At 46.0% G+C, this 21,871-nt stretch overlaps 1 protein-coding gene across 1 annotated transcript in view; it reads left to right on the top strand.

Annotated features, from left to right (window-relative positions):
* LOC142563782 (uncharacterized) overlaps positions 1-21,871 on the top strand; it is an 85,878-nt gene that overhangs the window by 32,465 nt on the left and 31,542 nt on the right. Inside the window, exon 7 of the mRNA XM_075674399.1 lies at positions 3,320-3,434. Within this exon, the coding sequence (XP_075530514.1) occupies positions 3,320-3,434 (115 nt within the window). The remainder of the gene's footprint in view (positions 1-3,319; positions 3,435-21,871) is intronic.

Raw genomic sequence — 21,871 nt, 5'->3', positions numbered from 1 at the left:
TGTCCAACTGAAGAGATCACATAAAATTTGCGGAGCTGTCAAAATTGATCAACAGGAAGAGAATAAGGATTACTAGAAATTATAACGTGAGGAAGACCAAGGAAGCAGTGAACAATGGATGCAAAGTGAAATAAGTGACAAGAAAACTAGGCATAGGACAAGGCAACGTGTATACACCTAAAGATAAGCAGGGTAATGTCATCGGCAATTCGATGACATAGCAGAGGCTGGAGAATAATTCTATAACGACCTGTACCCAGAGCAGTCAAGGTATCTTCATTCGAAGCAGTGACAAATAGCATACAGAGGCACCTTCAATTACTCGTGATGAATGGGCCTTGCACTTCATGACCCGGCGAATCAAAGCGGAAGGAAATATTATGCTTGAAAAGCTTGCGGCCCCTTATACGCAATGCCTCAGGACTTCAAGTGTACCAGAGATCTGGAAGAATGCCAACATTGTACTAATACATAACAAGACAGACGTTAAAGAATTGAAGAATAACAGACCCATTACCTTGAATATGGTAGAAAATATTCACCAAGGTAAATTTAAATCGAATGAGGGCAACATTTTACTTCAATCAACCAACCAAGATAATGGGCTTGCATAAGGAAGGGATATTTTACGATGGATCACATCTATAGTATCAATCAAGTAATCGAAAAATCTGTGGAGTACAATCAACTTTTCTATACGTCGTTCATAGATTGTGAGGAGGCATTTGATTCAGTAGAGATACCATCGGTCATATACGCGTAATCAAGAAGTACAGGGGGCATGCGTTAATATCCAGAAATATTTCACAGCTACCTTGGTTCTCCAGATTAAAGGAGAAAGGCGCTTATCAAGAACGAGGTTAGACAAGGAGACAGTTTCTCCAATATTATTCACTGCATGCTTAGAAAAAGTTTTCAAGGTATTCGACTGGGTAGAATTTGCTAATAGGATTATTCAAATTTAGATACCGTTATAACTGGACAACTTCTTTAATTTGTTCTCTCTGCTAGCTTGTATGAGCATCCCACACAATGCTCACTTGCTTTAGCAAATTTTGTTGATAAGGATATTAATTAGGTTCCATTTTATGTGATATATTGGTAAAACATGGCCCCTCTTCAGCGCCTCAGAATGCTCAGGCGGCACCGTGCTCATTTTGTTTTTCAAAAATTTCACCTCTTATTTACCAGTTTACTTGCCGTCTTTTGGTAAGACAGTCTTTGAAAGTAGAAAACTTTGAAGATACTCTTACTGTTTGACGCCACCCAACGATAAAACGGATGGCCTTATACATACCTCTGCAGCTTATCACGAATGACATCGAGAAATCCACACACAATATTCCACGAAGAGCATAAAATTGGAACAACCTTTCCCACAGCGGTGCCGCTATCTCCTGCCCGAGAATATTTCTGCAAAATGTAACAGACTACCTTTCCCGAAATTAACGTGTGGTTAACTTTGTCAAAATTTGTTTTTCTGCATATCCAACCCTCATGTAACACCCCCTAGAGGGGTCCAGAAGGTAATAAAATGAAATGAAATAAAACGAACGAACGCCTTGCGTGGTCAGCTTTTGTCGTGCCTCAATGAAACGTTGTTTTATTTTATGTCCATTTATATTGATTGGTAGTTGTCATTTAACAGCATGTCCTAGAAACCCATCCGGCCTAAAAACTGAGTTAATAACATCAATAAGGCACTAAGCCCGTAAGGCAGCTATGTGCGAACATACATAAATGTAGGCACTTGAAAGGTACCTAGTGCGTAGCAATCAGAACGGACATAGAAAGTCACGCAGTCACAGTAGGTATACAATGGATTACATATTTATTTTGGCACGTGTCATTTAGTAGAACTTACAAAGAATAAAAGCACTACATGCCGCGCAAACGTTCAGAAAAAAAGGCAATTGATATAATGCAAACTGTTATAACAACATGGCGAATAGAATTCGAGTCTAGTATTTAAATAGTATAAACTACACTTTTTTGCCATGAGAGGAATCAACCATAACAAATAGTCCTGTAGGAACAAGAAAAAGGAAGAAGTATGGTAAATTTACTTTCAAGAAACGTACGAAGCAAAGCTAGAAACGAATCAAGGCTTATTGGCGATTGGTGAAGAGCATAAGCTATTTGGTTGGGTGTAACTTTGCATTCCGCAATAATTGCTCATTTTCGTTAGTATTGGGAAGTGCGCGACAACCTTGTCGCTCCGCGTGTGATCTGATTAAACAAAACTTTTTTTTGCATACAGAATCTGAGATTACAAGAAAAAAAATCAGTTACAGTTAGCGCAGCTTTCGGAACGCGGGAAATTGATGTCAGTGACAATCCGAGAAAGGGCTGACGGGAAAAGGGGTCACCATAAAGAAGCAAAAGAATTCATACGTGGCCATGCCAAGTATATTCTGCAATCATGAATTACTCATATATTACTTTGGTTTATTACGAACGGAAGGGTACATTGAACGGATTGTAAATTGTCGTCATTACTAAATCATGAAAAAGTTTAAGGCGCACCAATACAGGAACACAAATTGTATGCCTCTTCTTGAAGAACGAATCTTTCATATAGGGCTGAGTGCAATAAGACAGAAGTAACAGGAACGTAGGACAATCACCTATGTCTTTTTTATTTATAATAGTGGTACCATACTATAATACGTCGTGTGGTGTGGTACGCAAACAAAGTCAAATTATTCTCTACGCATGTAAAATCATTTCCGTGCTATGAAATTATGACTCATGCAATTTAAGACTTACGCAGGTATTTATGGAATTGTTCATGTTGCAGCGCTATGCGAGATGCGTCACGCATTCCGTCCAAGAAGGGTTAAAGAAGCACGAAAAGCGCCCTTTTGTTTGATCATGAGTATGCACGTTTTATTACCATCGCACGAGTGTTATTTGCTAATTGGCTATGGTATAGCGATGTACGGGTTGGTTGGAAGTTGTATGTTCCCGACAACTTTGAAGAGTACTCAAACAAACAGACTTTGAGATGCGCTGACCTTTATAACTGCTTTCGTTATGAATTAAACAGTCCTGATATAAATCTTTATCCTGAAACTTTCTTATTTTGATGGATATGTCTCTGATAATGCACAGTTCTTGTTTCGTTAACGACATTTGCAGCATCAGTCTGCAGGTGATTTCGTTGGAAGAAGCTGAAAAAAAAATTATTTGGATATGAAAGTTGTACCGGAGCTAAATACACATTAAGCGTGAACTGTTCTAATGCGTAATAAGGGGTGTTATTATTGTACTTAAAGGGACAAGAGATTTGTTGGGTTCCCTGCGTCAAATATTTCAGTGCGTGTACGGGACCTTGGCGAACCATAGCAACAACCCTGGGGATGCAATGATTGCATATGCTGACATCATCTACAAGCTCATGAATGCGTCGGAAAACATCCTTGCAAGAATGTGTAAGTACCTCCTCGGGCTGAACACAAATGGCCGGAAAAGGGGGCGACATTTGCGGCTGATATGCTATTTCTGCTTCGATGTAAATATACTGCCGTAGCTCGATTCATCAGGAGGGGGGTGGGTCAAAGTCCGGCTTGCTCCTTGGGCCAAGCAGCCCCGTGATCAGTTTACACAGAAAACAACAGCAACGTCGCATTTACACAGCCGAAGTGCGCTTCCCGAAAATGCATACTTACTGTCCACTCCAACGCATACGTGAGTTCCTGACGCACCGAAGCGGGGAGCGTTCTCTGCGCCTTACTCGGATTATCGCACTTGTGCTTATCGCTAACAACTCTACAGTGGGAAAGGGTCGCCTGCGCAATCAAATTTGCGATTGCACACCAGATAGCCTGGCCAACGAGCCCGACCAGTACAACTACTCACGTTCGCATTCCAAGATGATATTAAACGATATTAAAATGATATTAAAACTAAAGCATCTCTTTAGAAATGAGCTTATTCTGAGGTGGCTTGAATCTTACCTAACGCAACGCCAACATGTTCAAATAGGTCACTCTAAATCATCAATGCTTCCAGTCCTTTCAGGCGTACCTCAAGGGTCCGTCCTTGGACCATTACTTTTTCTTGTTTATCTGAATGATCTTTCAATTGACACTGCTGTACAATGCCGATTTTTCGCGGATGACTGCGTTGTTTATCATGCCATTCAAACTAAAGATGATCAATTACTCTTAAGCAATTCTCTAACATCAATTTCTAATTGGTGCCAGACCTGGAAAATGAGCCTAAATATCCCTAAGTGCTCCCAAATGACCATAACAAAAAAGAAGAGTCCACTATCGTATGCATACAAAATTAACGACGTTGGCGTTACTCTTGTCGTTACGTTTAAATATCTGGGGATTGAAATATCTCGCGATTTAAGATGGAGTGCGCACATTAAAAACATAGTTTCGTCAGCCTCAAAAAGGATATGGTTACTTCGGCAACGTCTGAAGCACTGTTCAAGCAAGAGAAAACTAGTTGGTTACACTTCACTGGTGCGTCCTCTACTTGAATATGGTGATCTTGTTTGGGACCCTCAGACTAAGACTGATACAGATAGGCTGGAAAAAGTACAAAAAAGAGCACTCAGGTTTATTTTTAATGCCTACGGAAGACTTTTTTTTTTATTGCGATAAGGCTTGCCCTTAAGGCATAATTCTTGGACTGTATATGTGTATTATATGTGTGCTGTGAGGCCTGTGTTGTGTATGAATTGGAGCATTGTTTTGTGGAATCTGTTGTCATGTATCCAGCGGTCATAGCTGGTTGTCACACTGTAGCGGAGGCCGGCTTCCAGTAGGAGACGCGAGCGTTCCGATTGTAAACCCGTACATGTCCATATTAGGTGGTATGCATCTGATTCCACCACAGGAACGGAGCAGTATGGACACGTAGCACCCAGTGGTAAATGCGACCAGTTCCACCTTGAGACAACAGCCGGTGTAAGGGCCACCCCGGCCCGAAGCCTCCTAAGCACAACTTCCTCCGCCCTAGTAAGGTGAAGGGGGAGGGAGCAGACACACGGTGGGATAAGAGCGCGTGTGTCCTGCCGGAGAACATTTTTACGGGCTCGCAGCGAGTTACGGGGTTGGGGTGGGAGGGGAATAGGTGGAGGATCAGGATTAGGAGGGCAGTGTGCCTGCTGGTCAGCAGCAATGTTGTGAGGGTTCGCTGAATGGCCTTGAATCCAGTGTACCTTGACGCAAGTAGATGTCTTACTATTCATAGTGTGTATTGTCTCGCAGATTTCCATCGCCTTATCAACCTTCTTGAGTTCCTGGATAGCCGCTAAAGAATCGGTGAAGATATCTAGTTGCTTGATGGTAGGCAGCTTAGATGTCGCATCTTGCACAGCGTCGTGGATGGCTTGAAGTTCCATTACTAGAGCGCTGGCTTCTGTAGATAAATAGCGCTGGTGGCCGCTGATGAAATTATGCGTAGTACTCAGGAATGATGTCCTTCCGCCGTCTGGGAGAATGGCAGCATCCGTATAGACTTGGCAGGTGTTAACGCATGATGCATCGACGATGTTGTGTTCGTCAATAATACCTGTTGTATCGCGGCGTCGTAACCTCGTTGGCTTATTAGTTGTGATGCTGGTGAATTCCCAGGGAGGCATTGGATAGGGCTGATTGTCAATCCGAGAGCCGCTGTGAAAATGAGCATGCAACGCAGCGACAGCCGGAATAAGTTGCTTTTTAATTTCACGTGCTTTTGCACGTTGCAAAATGAGCTCAGCAATTGTGTTGAGCTGGGCATGTTCCTGTAAGGTTGGTATCGGAGTGATGCGGGGCAGTGCTGTGATTGTGCGCATAGCATCACGATTAATCGTCTCCAACTGTGCCAGCTGTGCCAAAGTCAGCCGTTGAAATTGAGCTTGATATAAAATCCGTGGCTGCAAGACTGCACGCACCAACCGTCGAGCTACGTCAGTACGAGCTCCAGCGGCTTTTGCTGCAATGCGACGAATAAGGTGAAGTGTTTTTGTCGAACTCTGTCTGGTTTTACGGAGCCAGTGTGCACCACTGCCGGATTGGTGAATATCGAGACCCAGTATGCAGACCTCAGAAGCCTCAGGGCTTGTCACTGCGCCGAGTCTAAATGTAAAGGGGTGCTGCGTGATTCTTGTGCGTCCTTTCTTGTTGGCCACCACAACATAGCTTGATTTTTGGGCAGAAATGTCCAATCCTGCTTTCCGAGCGTAGTTGTTCAGCACATCAAGGGCTTCTTGAAGCTGTTGAGCTTGTCTAGAGATATCTTTATGCACGGACCACAAAGTGACGTCATCCGCATAGATTAAGAACCTCACATCTGGAATCCGATGGAGTTGCCAGGCTAGAGGTATTAGAGCAACGTTGAAGAGAAGAGGAGCCAGAACCGAACCTTGTGGGACTCCTCTGTTCGATGTGAAGTGTCCTTCTTGCCTTCCATCTACTCTAATCGCAAATGTGCGATTCTGAAGGAATGAGTAGATGAATCTTATCACCCGCGGTGGAAGTCCCAGGTCGATGAGGTTGGATATAATGATTTCATGGTCTATATTGTCATAAGCTTTCGTTATGTCTGTTGCTACTACCGTGCGTACAGCGTGACTGTGTGGAGAAACCTGTAAAACATCGTCTGATAACATAGAAAGTCCCTCTTCAGTTCCCAAGTAAGAACGGAATCCAATTTGGGCAGGATGATATTTATCGTGGCGTTCAAGCCACCAGGAAACTCGTGTGGCCAGCATCTTTTCAGCGAGTTTGCAGACAGTTGAGGTTAGTGAAATTGGGCGTAAAGACTGCAGGCTATTTGGAGACTTTCCTGGTTTCGGAATCGCAACAACAATTGAATGCTTCCAATCAGGTGGAACGTTTCCAGTCTCCCATACTTTATTAATAGCCTGAAGAAGTGCGTCGAGAGCAGCTCCTTCCATGTTCTTGAAAACCTCATAAGGAATACCATCGGGACCAGGTGTTGTTCGTTGCTTCGAAGTTTCAATCGCCGCTATTAGTTCGGCCATGCTGAAGGGGCTGGATATTTCGGAATTGGACTCATCAATTTCGGGGCAGTTTATAGGTGACGCTTGATCGTATTTCGGGAAAAACGCTCTAGCAGCGTGTTCTGCAAATTGATGTGGCGAACTCTGCATCGCTAACCGAACGCTCGCTGCAGGGTCAGGTTGCTTATGACCGCGTTCCATTGACCGGAACGTACGCCAAAGTGCTCTGTTTCCAATGCCCGATCCAATATTCTCGCACCACTCATACCATCGTGGTCGAGAAAGTTGCTTTTCGTGCTGACGCGCCTTCGCCGCTATATGGTTAGCACATGCACGGCTACCTGGTGCATCGGGATTCCTCGACGCATACAATTCTGCCTGACGTCGCTTTGCCCAAAGTTGCAAAAGGGTGAGGTCCGGTTGAGGTTGTTCCTCGTCAACTGTGGTTACAGTGGTGTTCCTCCGTAGCAGTTCTTGCAAAGCGGGAAGAATTTTTGAGGGCTCTGAGGGTACTTTATCAATCGATGATTCCCGAAACTTATCCCAATGCGTAACTGTTACTCGTCGTCGAATTTTTTTTATGCACGTTCTGTGCAAACCAATCATTATGGGCATATGATCACTGCCCCATGTATCTGGTTCCACCCGCCACTGCGGCATTCCAGGACCCAACCACCACGTGAGGTCTGGAGCGTTTGTTGTAGATACTGCGGGTACAGCACAGGTAGCCACAGCGTGATGGTTCAGTAGTGTAAAAGTGGCATCGCTCATGATGTTTTTAACTTGGCATCCTCTTCGGGAGTTGTACTTGTACCCCCATTCTGTATGTGGGGCATTGAAGTCTCCACCCACGAGAATAGGAATTCCCGGGTACGTAGACCGGAGATGGGCTATCCACCCTAAGTTCAAACGTGTGCGCTGCGGTCTGGCGTAGAATGACACTAGAATGACAGGAGTCTTCACTGGTCGTGTCAGGACCCCGACAACTTCTTGATTACCACTACACCATGGCTCCAGGTCAAGCACTGTGTGAGCAATACGCGATGATATATAAACTGCAGCTTTTCCCGGAGCTGAAGCCATTGTAGTAACCCGTCTATCTCTAATAGATGGGTTATGATACCCATTAAAATTGGATAGGGAGCATAGCTTATTATGCTCTTGAATAAGCAGTGCCCATACATGTAGCTTATTGTATTGAAGCTTGGTTTTAATTTCTCCTAACTTGGAGTTGAGGCCCCGAGAATTCCACTGTAGAATTCCATCCTGTGACAGCTGCTGCAGAGAATTAGCCATGATGCAGGCAATTCTGAATGAGCAACGTTAGTTGTGCAAGTTGATCTAAAACTGCTGTCCAAACAGCTTGGTTGACCTGTGGTGCCGGACGGGATCCAGGCATAACGGTGGCATTCGCAGTGGTTGATGCGTCACGTGTCGGTCCTATTTTCTGACGACGCAGAAGTACCAATTCTTTATGTTTGCGTAGTCGCTCAATCTCTCTGGCCAGTGCGTCTATCCGAGCGTCAATGTCATCATGGTCATCATCTGACTGATGCAGAGGTTCCGGTAATTTCTGTTTCTTTGTCTGCGACTGCTTGCCACGTTTAAGAACAGAAGAATACAGTTGTGTTTCTGGGGCTTTTTCTTCTTCTGCCAAGAGCATCTCTGGCTCTTCTGCAAGAGCCTCATAACGATTGTGTGTGGTTACTATAGTCGTTTTTGGTATAGCCTTTCGTATCCGTATTGTGGCCTTCTGTTTAGTCGGACAATTTGTGCTTGTCATATCGTGCTCATCAGATTTACATAAGCCACATCGATATCGTGGTTGGCCTTCTGGTGTGAGCTTTTCTGGATCAATAGTACGCTGTGGGCAAAATGCCTGCATGTGTCCACGTTGAAAGCAGCGGTAGCAGAATATTGCTCGAGGAAGGTAGGGTTTAGGTCGCAATATGCAACCATAGTAATAAAACCGTTCTGGGATACATTGAGGGCCCTGTACCATCACTAAGCATGTACGGCTCTTGCCCATGAATCTTGCTGCGAGCACCCTGTGTGTCGTGGAGGTCAATTCACGACATATTATCTCAGGGGTGTCTTCTGGGTCAATGCCATAGACAACACACCTCTGTATATTAGGGCCCGATGCAAAGTAGCACTGCACAGGCAGGTGTTGATCTTCTGACAGCGGGATAGATGTTAAAGTGCACATTTTCTGCACAACACTGAGAGATGCCAAGTGCACAGTGATCGAGTTGGTAGATTTATATGCTGCGAACCCTTTGTATCCGGTGGTTTCAAGAGATTGGTCGATGACCCTTTGGACATATTTTGTGGCTAATGAAGTTATGTCGTAGCATGAAAGGGGTCGTATATGAACTCGATATGATTGAGAAGGGGTGGGCGTTGGGTAAGACTGAGAGGGAGCGGGCGTAGGGGAGGCCGTGGAGGAATTGTCTGGGGTGGCCCTTACCTTTTTTGCCGGTTGCTCCGAAGCGAAGGCGTCTTGTTGAAGCACGTTGATAGGGGCACCTCGCTTGGCTGCATTCGTCGAACCTCCAGACGGCTGCACGTCCATGGGGTCACCAGTGTCCGTCGGCACGACTGCGGATAGGTTCACATCCCGAAGAGGACTGTCCTTCGGTGTTGCATCTTGGGTATTGGAGCTTTCGGTTGCACACTTCGGCTGCATAGTTGGCATGGATGTTGTCACGCGCAGCAGTCCAGTGGAAGGTACAGATGAGCAGCTCACATCTGGCACAAACACTTCTTCTTCGTCGGGCGAGCGCGGCGGCTCGGCCGCACTAAGCCTAAGCGCCAGCCGTGCTTGTTTAGAGTCTATCAGACGAGCAGGATCAGTAGGACAAGGCAAAGAAGAGTCCTCACCAGAGTCCACAGGTCCCCATAGGCTTCCGATGAGCTTCGTATCCGGATAAGGGCGAGATTTTCTTTGCTGTCGAGCAATTTCCAAGGAACACAAGGAAACCACGTCTGCGTGGAAACGTCGTCGTCTTCACCCCTTCCTACGGAAGACAAGTATCACTATCTGATCTCCGTTCAACGTCTGGCCTTCTAACACTTGAGGAACGCCGTACGCTACAGCGTGTGAAGATGCTTTACGCGATAGTCAACGGCCAAACTAAAATGAATTTTGAGAAATACAGTTTAACACGTGTAGAAGTAGTACGCGTGGAAAGCACGACCTTGCCCTTATTGTACTCCAGGCTAGAACTATCGCTTATCAATTTTCATTTTTTCCTAGAACGATAAGAGAATGGAACAGGCTTCCACAAGAGGTAACGAACAAGCATACTGTCGACTCTTTCTTATCGGCTATTTCTCAGTTGTGAGCGAAGCACGCTATTCCTTTCGTGCCGAATTTGTACGCAACTCGTGTCTTTAGTTTTAGAGATATTGTTGCAGTAGCGTACAAGTATGATCTGTGTTGCACTGTGTGTGAGCTTGCTATGTTAGAATTTTATTTTTGACATTTTCTTTGCTTGTACAGTATCCCTTTTTATTTTCTATGTACCCCTCCTGCTTTGGCTGCCAAAAAGCAGCTGGCAGTATTTTCGAATAAATGAAATAAAATGAATAAATAATCCTACTCACACTATGAGTAGGCGAAACAGAGGACCGACGACCGTCACGCGCACGGACGGAAATGCCGGCCACCATTTTCAGTCAGGCTTGCAGGTGAAAAAGGCCGGACTCGGCATGGTCCACACGTTTTCATTGTGCGGGCATCACTTGCTACACGGTTCGCTACCGAAATCGTCCATCCTGTTCCTCGTGTGGACACCCGTTCAAGGGCAGAAGTGAGTGGTGTCCCAGTGGCTGCAAGGGCCGCTATAATGTTGACTACTCAGCCGATTGCTCCTAATGTGCATTCAGAGGTCATCGATAAATATGTTCTTTGCTGCAGCTACAATCATTGGTCCTTCACAGATGTTTGGTAATGACTATGACGGACGTAAGTTTGAAAAGGTTACACAAATGTGTAACTTATTGCGAATATATGAGTCCGTTTAAAGGAACACATCCAAGAAAAAAATTAAAAAAAGCAATGCTAGAATATTACCATCGAACTATTTCTCACCCACCACTGTGGCTTATGGGGGTGGCGCGACTGAGCGTGTGGCCGCAGGGTGAATTTCCCGTCGTGACAGCTGCATTCTTACGGAGGCGGAAAAAGAAACTCATGTTTTGAGATAGTTTTTTGTTTTAGGCGCTTGTTCAAGAATGTCACGCTCACGAAATTTCAAGTTTCTTGGGATCCCACGCCATGGCCTCCCTCTTTGCCCGTGCGTTTGTGCAGCACAGTAAACCTTATGATGTTACACTGTTTGAATACACGTCTGAACTACGGTTACCCGACTTAACGCATGTCTGTATACATGTGTTGCTACGTCGCATTCGTTTGTACTTTAGGGGAAAAGAAAGAGACAAGAGCTCGCCTTCGGGCTCGTGAATGTTTTTTCGACACTCCGCAGTAGCTTAGTGGATAAGGCGTTGCGCTGCGATATGCAAAATCGCGGGCTTGAGTCCCTGCCATGGTGGGGGTATATTGATCAGGGCGAAATGTAGAAATGGTTGCGTATTTCTGCTAAGTACTAGTCGACATTTAACACACTTTCTTTCCAGCAGAATCAGTTGTCGCCTACATCCCGGGCAAAAATTAACGCCCGTAATTTGAATTCCTCGCCACACAATAACGTACCAATTAGTTACAGCAATATTGTAGTTTTCCTGTATAATCTTGAAAGGCTATATTTATAAAAACGCATCTGCTACAATTATGGTATCTCGTCCACTCCATAGGTGTTTTGTATTACCCTTCCTTGCAGAGACTTTCTGCTTAAATAGCACAGTTGCCTGGTTTTGCATCTCATGTGAAGTAACGAAAATTGGCAGTACGCCGAAAAGATTTAATGCAATGAAACTAAAGCAACAGAAAATACCCCTAAAGTATATGTAAGCCCTTATTTGAAGTTTTACAAATCCTATGAAAGAAGACAAGATACAGTCTAAAAACAAAACCAGCGAATCAATGGAGAAAATAAAGTGTTTGCAGGTTACAGCGCACCAGTAAAGACCAATAATTCGGATTGGTAAAGTCAGTCCCTGCATCCTTTTGTATATAGGCACTGTGTCTATGAGAACACAGGAGCTATGTAGTACAAAATAGGCTTAGCCTATTGCCTTTACTTGAAAGTCATTTTGCATTTGTAGGACTGTTCACTATACACAAGATCTATGCTTGAGCTACGGGGCAAAGAAAGATCACTGAGTATAAGTTCTGGATAATATTTTTTTTTGTGTAGTGCGCTCTCACTATAGGCTCACATTACCAAAATAATAAATATTTTGTAATACAAACGTTTGTATATTACAAACGTAATATGCCAAAATGTATCCGCCTTTGTGCTTGCGTCTCGACACAAGGTAATCCAGAGGCGCACTCTGAAAGGAGGCACACAATATAGGAAAGAAACTTCAAGCCAAATATTTTATATTTGTGAAGTATCCTGCAGTATGCCAAAATTTCAGAGGTCCTGTTGTTAGTTCGATGAAAGAGAACAATGCGCATGAAGTGAAGTGCTGTTCGCGGGTAAAGGACATGCAGTTCATCCTGTGAAAAACGCACTGACCTGTTTCTTAATAAACATTGTAGCGCAGAACTTTTGGTTAAGCTACATTGTAGCGTTACTTTACTTCCCATTGATACAGTGATAATTGAATTAAACTAATTTCTGATCAGAGGAACAATACTAAATGTTCCCTTCAGGAAAATTAAGTTTAAAATTATGTATGAACTTTTGGGTGTAGTTCACTTATCCTTGTTCCGCAAGCTCAATGAGACATGTTAGTGTTTAAACAATGAATTCGTTAATTTTGTTATTATGAATGGAAAAAAAAAATCAGACACGTCAACGTCGCGAAAGCGGCAATTTTGCGCAAGGAGGAAACAGAAGTTCAAACAATTTTATTAGAACAACTTCTCGAGCACATCCGAGCAAATAACGAGCACATCCTCATGTGTGTCTGCAGGAAACGAATGAGTTCTCATCATGTTCCCTTGCTAATATCAACAAAAACAGTCTTAGTTTCGCCAGAGAGGCGAAAGTTCGATTGCGCTAGAAAATTAGCAGACAGCCACACGAAGTAAAGATAGCACTTCTATTTGTCGTATGCACTTGCAAACATTCACTTGCTAGCTAAATTAACAAACATGCTGTCAGCGCGCACCGCTAACATTAACACATCACACTAAATGACAGCGGGCAGTGGCTGGCGAAACGCTTTCGTTTAATACCCGCGGCAGCAGCAGCGAGCGAACTGACGAGCAGCGTATTGCTTCAACAGCAACTTGGCACCTCGGACGCGCAGCACCCAGCACCAACGTAATCGACGCACGCAGTACCAATGGAGTGTTAACCGAGCCCTGTAGGATACTACAAATGCAAATACTATTAACTTCGTTAACGCCAATAATTTTGAAGTAAATGCTACTCCCAAGCGATTAACAGACGTAGATGGGCTAGTTGGTTGCTGGCTTGCTGGAACAGGGTTATAACGGCGCGTTTCGAGGACAGGACAGAGACAGACTGCACAGAGAGCAGACGCCGAAATTCAACTCGATTTGAAGTTCGGCGAAGATTTGAAGAGTCGAAGTTCGGTGTCCGTCCTGTGTGCATTCTTTCTCTGTCCTGTCCTCAAAACGCGCCGTTATAACCTTGTTTCATCAAGCTAATATGATAGCAAACTTCAACTCAAAGCGTACTCAATCACCTGCAGCTGTTCGGCAGATGTAGACGACACAATGCTAGGCCACAGTCTGCTGCGGCAACAACGCAACTCTCGTGACGCCACCCCGCGCACGCTCCTTCGCACTTTTTCAGCCGAGAACTGATGCTGCGTAATTATTTTTGCATCCGCTTTGCTATCAGCCGATCCAAGCCTTGTCTCGTTGCTGGTGGTGCCAAATAACACGTGAGCGCGGTTAGACTAGCGGAATCCCTCCGTTTTCTCTAATGCAGTCGTAGTGGCGTAATTTTCGCAGCATAAATTGCAGAACCAGGGTGGGCACTCATTACAAGGTCGCTTTATGCGCACGTTAATGAACCCAAAGTCGTGAAAATAGTCAGGAGTCTCCCACTACGGGGATAATTTCTAACGACGTCATCGTTTTCGCGCGTACCACAACAGAATGTATTTATTTCTCGAAGAAAGAGCGAGATATTTTGCTGCACTCACAAAAGAGCTGGAAATCGCAGAGGTTCGGCTGTGAGACTACAGCTACAAAATAAATGAGAAGTTTGATATCCACACAATCTCGCAAGACGAGTAAGACATCTAAAGCGCGAAAACAGCATCGAGCAGTGAAACATCTAGTAAGTGAATTCTACAGCTGTCACAGAGATTATGCCATAAGCGTTGCCCGCCGCTTGTGTCTTCGCTTACAAAGCGCCTGCTAAGGTATATCCTGGTGAACAATCTTCGAGTATGTGTAGAATGTAACGGCCTAGCAACGGTCATATAATATCTATATGCGACTACGTTCAAGCGTGAATAATTCCAAAACAACTTTAGAAATTACATAAACGCAGAAACAAAGAAAAACTTTTTTTCATCATACACTTCACAAAATTTGGTGAGGCTCTAATCATTCGAAAAAAAAGGTTACCGATTCGTGATTTTTGCGAGTAGATTTCACAGGCTGTCTATATTCGTTTTTTTATTTTCAAAGAAACCTTAAGTGGCATGTTTTCAGCACTGTAATTCAGTAGTAAAGCGTGGCAGCACAGTCCTGCAAACTGAAGCAAATTCATGCATTATCCACCACTAATCCACGCACTAAATTGAAGTAAGACTTTTGCAAAACCTTCGCAACCACTATGCTAATTTTACGCGAGGTTGAAACTATTCTACAAGATTTGTCCGGCTTATGTCATTACATTATATGCATTGCAAGCAGTTTACAAAAGTGCAATACCTGCTTTTGATGCCGCGTTGTTGATTTGTAAACTTGGTGCTTGAATTTACCATAATTTGCGTGAAATGTGAGATTTTTAGTGAAATTGGGCTTGTAACAGATAATTCCAATAAAATCAGTACAGCATAGGAACATTTTTAGTTTTATATGTACTTGAATAGGGAAATGGAAGTTGATCTCTAGGTGGAGCTTCGTCTTACACGCACTCCATTTATTTAGGTTTGAAAAAGACCTCAACGGGTACAACAATGCATGCTGATAACATGCTAAGAAACTAGCTATGGAGAGGCAGTGCCTTGCACCCGATTGAAAATATGCGTAAAAGCTATTTTAAATTGTTTTATTTGCGCTTTATTTGCGTCGATGGTTACGCATGAATATATTATGGCACATAAAGACAAATAAAACAAAGCTATCACTGTAGGTAAGAAGATCCATATACCTCTACATCCCACGCTCTTACGTGAAGAAGTAACTTAGATGAACGTAAAATCAACGTCATGTATTTCGTGAGGAATTATGCGCACCTAAAGAGGCAACCATCACGCAATAAACTGACATCACGGATACATGCCCTCTGCTCGGAAATTAAGACGTTAGCCGCCGTTTGCTGTTCCCTTCGCGTGCTCCTGAGGGCCGAGCGGACAACTAAATCCAATTTCCTCCACCCTGTCACTCACGTAGTCATTCTGGGTCACTTCATTCTGAGCTAAAACGTGAGTTGGTCGGAGAGCTCACCAGAGAAGAAATTCAAAAGATCATGACTCCGACACCAGATAGAGCCGTCGCGTCAATCGCTTAAGTGGTGCGTGACGAAATCCGGCAGGCGTTCCCGGTAACCGATCTTCAAGACCACCAGCGGCCCCTGAGTTACGCCGCCGCTATCCGATGTCCACCACCGGTTGCAACGACATCGCCGTACCACCAACTTCCGACAGCCGCTCCTTGGTCGCCGCCACAAGAGGAGGCTTCGAAGCGCGCAGCCGTTATGCCGCTTCAGTCATACTGCTAGCCGTGGTTCGCCGCGTCTTGGTCACCACCGCAAAACGACGCTACGGGATGGCTGCAGCTTCGGAGAACCGACGTATGGCGCAATGTCGATAGGCGCCCACTCTGTTTTCACTGCGGAGGCGCCGGCCATATTTCGCGTCACTGCTGGCATCGTGACACATCATTTCGACTTCTTCGTCCGTGGTCCTATGGTCGACGTGCAAATGACGACGCCATGCTACGCCGCGACGACGCTGCTTTTCAGGGACCCCCAATAGTGCACCCGAATGACGAATCCGTGCCCAATGATCGGTCCGATTTCGGCCGTCGGTCGCGAATTATACCCAACAACCTTGTGTTGGGCTATAATTTCTAAGCATCGTGGGGTGATCGCAATAATTTCGGATTCATTCGCATAGGGATAACTAAGTGCCCCTTGACTTCTTATAACGCCGCAGTTTGTTGAAGATGATGAGATTGCAAAGTCACAGATGTGCTTGGAGCCACAAAGTTTAGGCAAGTCCATGTACTATCATCCCTACGCTGGCTGTATCGACCAGCCTTGCAGCTCCCGTAGACGCTAGCGCCACAGTTCTCAGTAGACTTACAGTGGCACGTTCCCGGCTGGCAGCCTTCTTTCATTCTACTTTTAGAAAAATTCTAGGCGACTCTAATCTCTGACTAAGGTGTCTCTTAATGGCACTCGCACATCGGCGTTGTTCTTTAGGTTAAGCGAGCGAACGTCTTTCCCCTGGCATGATATGCGAGCAATGAGGAAGCGCGCTTTGCCTTGCTTTGCGGCGCGTAGCCCCCCAGCGAGGGTGCACGAAGCTCAATTTACGCATCCTCTCCGGTGCTGACGTTTGAGCGAGTAACGAGCACGCGCGCGCAGCTCTTGCTACCAAGCGAGCAGGTACTGGGAGCAGGAGTACTGGGATAGGAGAAGCGAGAGAGCATAGAGTGACGCTCGGCTAGGCACATGTTCAGTCTATGCGAGGCATCTGTTTTATTATACATACTTAGCCGGTGAAATATCATGCTACGTTCTTATGTGTAACGCCATTAGTGACGTCATTACTGTCGCTTTCTATTTACGGGCTTCCGATAATTTCTCCCAGGTCGTGCTCACGCGGCGAGTCTCTAAAGTCTACTATTCTGTGCTTTGTTGTGCGGTAATCAGTGATTCCTAATTATAATTACTCCAGACACTTCAGTAACTCAACCTTTAACTTACGCTGTGATATCATATGTATAATGAAACCCATGAATTTTCTACTGTACTGTTTGTTTTAATAGTTTTCCTTACTTATTTTGAATTTTGTCCCCTGTCGCTTCAGGAGGCGAACCGAAGTGGCACGCAAGACGGAATAGTGTCATCCGATGCTCGTGCCACTAAAAACTTACACTGACATTTCATTTCGTGAACGCGGGTGAGAAACCCATGCGGATTCCTCGAAAGAAAAGCCTCGCAGTTGAAGAAAAACTTGTCCTGGTCCGGGACTCGAACCCGGGACCACCGCCTTGCCGGGGCAGCCACTCTACCTTCTGAGATAACCAGGTGGCTAGCAGGTGGCTGGTCGAAGTCCAATTTGTCAACAACTCGATGTAAACGCAAGTGCTTGACGTAATAGTTCAGTGGAAACCCACAACGTGGAGACAGGTAATTAATTAAGCGAAAATGAGACATCCACCCAATTGTAGCAATTCATTACCTCTCTCCACCTTGCGGGTTTCCGCAGAACTATTACGCCAAACATTTGCCTTTGCTTCGAACTGACAAATTCGACTTGGCCCAGCCATCTGCTAGCCGCCTGGGTATCTCAGATGGTAGAGCGGGAGCCCCGGAAAGGCGGTGGTCCCGGTTTCGAGTCCGAGACAAGGAAGAATTTTTCTTCAACTGCGAGGCTTTTCTTTCGTAGATCCCGTATGGGTTTTTTTGTAGCAATTGCTACGATTGGGTGGATGTCTCATTTTCACTTAATTAGCCATCTAAGATTAAGTGTAGCTCATTTGGGAGATAAGTGCTCACGCTGTACCTCTTCCTCTGTCTCTTCCAGCACTGCGCTGAAGGACGCAAATTCTACGTATTAACCGATTGAAAACGTTTGAATTTCGCCTTGACGACACATTCTGATTTATTACACTAGGTATAAACTTCACCACTCGTATCTGGTCTCAAAGTGAACAGCAAACCTTTCATACCTTTGTGGCTACACCACTGCGGCTGCTCGCGCCCTATTTCGTGTCAGTTCTTCGTCTTCGATGCAAAAACCTGTCGATTGAAAAACGTAGCTGCAACGCAACGTGACGATCCTGAGCTGGCGTGTTTTGAGACTACCTGAACTCTGTCATCCTCACAACTTCCGCCTTCTTTCTCCTGCGTCTTCCTTATCTCTGAGACTTTAGAATATGTAGCACACCACAACGTACCACCCGATTTTCAACCCGTCATTTTCAACCTCTTTCATAACAACAGGCACTCACGCATCGGCGCATCTCAGAACCTAAACAGTACTTGTTTAGTCTGGCCAAGTTGAATGCAGATGCGCTTCCGTGGGCCCATCCTTACCTCTTGTGCCAACACGAGATGATTGCATGGCACAGTGCGATGTTGGCCTCTTAGTTCTGGCCCCCGGCGCATGACGAAGTTATTTGACTTCGTGTTAAAATGAAGACAGTGATGACATAAATGGCACTAGCAGAAACGAGGCCGTTGGTGCACGAACAACAAAGAATACATCAAGAGAACAAGCGCAGAGAAAGTACAAAACATGTAAGGGAAATATCTGTAATGAGGTTTCACCGAGTCGTGAAATAATGGCACGGACACAGGTACGCTCGCAAAGTGTGGAGGCAACGGTAGAAAATGAGATAGTCCTGAGGATTCCGCGGCGACCGACATCCCGGTGGGCACAGTGCACGGTGGAACGCCAAACAGCACGCCCTTTCAGCTTTCGGCAGCCGAAGTTAGGGGGCGGCACTGGAGGCGGTCGGTTGATCCGGGTGGGACGCACTGCGACGTTCGCGAACGTCAGGCTGCATGAATGAGTTTGATGTGACGTCCGTGCACAGAGGGGGGCCTGCAGTGACACTGCGCCACGAACTCGGCAGGCCGCTACTCCCGAACTCGCCACCTTCATCGTCATGCAAACTCGCCACCTTCCTCCGAAGTATTTTCCTGCGATATCAATTATATGTTTACTCCAGGTGCATTCCTGGCGTTGGAGTTGGCGTTGCCGTGATGTTCCGCATAATGTCCAAGGGCGATAATACCGTCGCCGCGCGCCAGATGCTGTATGTGCGAGTTAAAGCTCGCGAGGGGAGCCGATTATCGTGGTTCAAGGTGGCGCGAGCAGGGAGAAAAGCTTAGAGGAAACGCGCCGTCATCCGACGTGCTGAAGGTTGTGGGGGATGGGAGGACGGGAATGGGGGCGGTGTTGTTCTCCGTAAGCAACTGCATATTTCGCGACCATGCGCAAGGGGAACTGACGATCGCAGTTCAATCTCGGCGAAAGGGCGGAAAGCGGGGAGGGGCTGCGCGGGAGGGAGAGGAGTGGCGTTCTAGTCCGGCAGCAACTGCGTACTTTGCGCGGCCACACGCGCTAGCGCGGGAACCCGGTTTTGAAAGCAGCTTATAGACGGCTCAGTTTGCGTTGAAGTGATAGACAGCACGAAGGTCACTTCGCACGTTGCTGCTGCCGCACTTCCTAACGCCAGCGTATTGACAGAGAGCGGCTGCAGTCATCGACTTTGATGTGTTCATGTTTGCCTCTGTTCACTGACGCCACGCTTGTTAAATTTGTAAGCGAACGTTTCCGACCTTATACAGCGAATAATAACTTTGAATAGCTACCTACTTACTATCGCAATCGGTGCTTCGCGTTTTGGGCGAAAGTGCGACCGTTTTTCTTCCTCCCCGCTCTGGCGGGGAAGCCACTAATTGGTCGCGAGGTTTCCTGCCTGGTGAAGCCGCCTTGCACCGCCTTTGTCATCTTGTTAGCAGCTGCCGAGTCACTCAATGTGTTGTCGTCACCTTCGTTATTTGGTCGACAAGCACTTTAGCAGCGCATATGATGACAGATCCGCTGATGTGATTATCGACCTGGTGGGCGCTGTACCTAAATGATCCGGCGTTTGCTTGAAGCATATTCAGTACCGCGCGACACCGGAACCACGATCGCGGCAGCTTTTATCGAAAGCTGAGTGGCTCGTTTAGGCTGCTCCGCGATTGTTACTACTGGCAGAAGAAAAAAAAGTTCCAGTTCGAATTCTAGGTTGCCTTCGTGGTCCTCCTGGGTATTCATCCCATACATACCAACACATATCATCCATCTGCAAACCTCTTCCCACATGTAGCCTTTACCATTGACCAAAGACCACGCTTTCCGCTCATGATCTGCAATAATGCTTCCCCCTCTTCTCATCGTTCTCTTTCGCATTTGTTCCGCTTTATAAGGGGAAGTCGTCGTTTGCCCAGCAACTGAATTGGTGTGAGCGCTCCACTGTAGTAGCTTGAGGGTTTTTGGTTCCATCGCCACCGGATTCCCAACCGCACCCATTAGAATACGGTTGTGGTTTTCGGCGCAGTTGCTCCCACCTCCGGTCATTCTTTCATATTACCACAGTTCTCGCCCGGTTTTCAACGGCCAATTCCTCACAACATGCGCACGTTGTCATCCGGTTCCCCCTCACTCCTGCCTACGACGGACCCTTCCGAGAGATTGAGCACCAAATGAAGACGTTAGCATTGGGCGTCAGCGGCTAACACGTTTTAGTCGCTGCTTACAGACTGACACAGGCTTATACTGGTTCGGAACAGGCCACTGTTAATTTACAGCGTTCAACATCTATACCGACCACTGAAGCATGATCTGCAGTCCCCAAGTTCGTCACGGGGCTTTCACAGCGACACACACTACACAGGTCAGGGATGAACCTTATCGCGACCAGAGTGTTAAAGAAGAGAGCAAGTTGGCGCAGCAGCCTTTCGGCTCACCGAACTTGAGGCCCTAAGGTACGAGCCCAGACACACGAAATCATGATTGCAACTTCAGTGGCAACATTCGTGACAGTGCGCCTGCCCTATTGTCTGCATGTTACCAATTCAGCATGCAACAGAGAACGAGAAGACAATGAACCACCGGATCTATAGTGGCTCAGAATACTACTCTAACGAAATTTTGCGGTGTGGCTAGACACGACCGCCAGTCGTCACGTGATTCGGTGCTTATCTCACGACTGCCACGTTGTAGTCGCATAAGTAGCCCTGAAATATTTTATGCGACACTCTCCGTTCAACATGTTTTCCGTGGTGCCAAGGTTAACGCCTAACGCACCATCAGGTATCCATGCGCGCGCTTTATACTGCTAAGGAAAACAAGAAATGACACGACTTGGCTGACAGCATTGCTCGCTCTTTCTCGACACTCGTAACTCTTTCTCTTTCCCTTCCCTCGGAGCTGAGCTCCTTGCTGATTGGCTGAAAATGTATATTCCGGCGTGACATACGTGCGCTGATTTCCCCGCGCGTCTGCGTCCTTTCCCCCCATCTTTCTGGGGTGGACGTAGTCTCTCTCCGGACTTCGAAATGGGCGATCCTTACACAAGCCATCTCTTGCGCTTGGGGTCAAGCATACGAAAACATCGGCCAGTGTCCGAACTACTGCGCTCCTGCGTTCCCAGCGGATGCCCACCATATACTTTGGATGTTCCCTTGGGCAAAGACCATTCAGGAAAGTGTACGTAGAGGTGTGAAATGGAAGAGTGATCAAGCTGAAGAATATGAATGGTGGATTATAGACAATCCCTTTTATAGGTCACTGTTGCGGTATCTCTGTAAAACGGGCCTGCATGCTTATATTTAGTTTCATATTGACGTTATGCCGAGTGGAAACCCGAGTCAATTAAAAAGAACTACAGGC

This window comes from Dermacentor variabilis, chromosome 11 (assembly GCF_050947875.1).
Source record: "Dermacentor variabilis isolate Ectoservices chromosome 11, ASM5094787v1, whole genome shotgun sequence".
NCBI classification, from domain to species: Eukaryota; Metazoa; Arthropoda; class Arachnida; order Ixodida; family Ixodidae; genus Dermacentor; species Dermacentor variabilis.
Note: the sequence above shows the minus strand (reverse complement) of the source record. Positions and strands in the feature narration are given on the sequence as shown.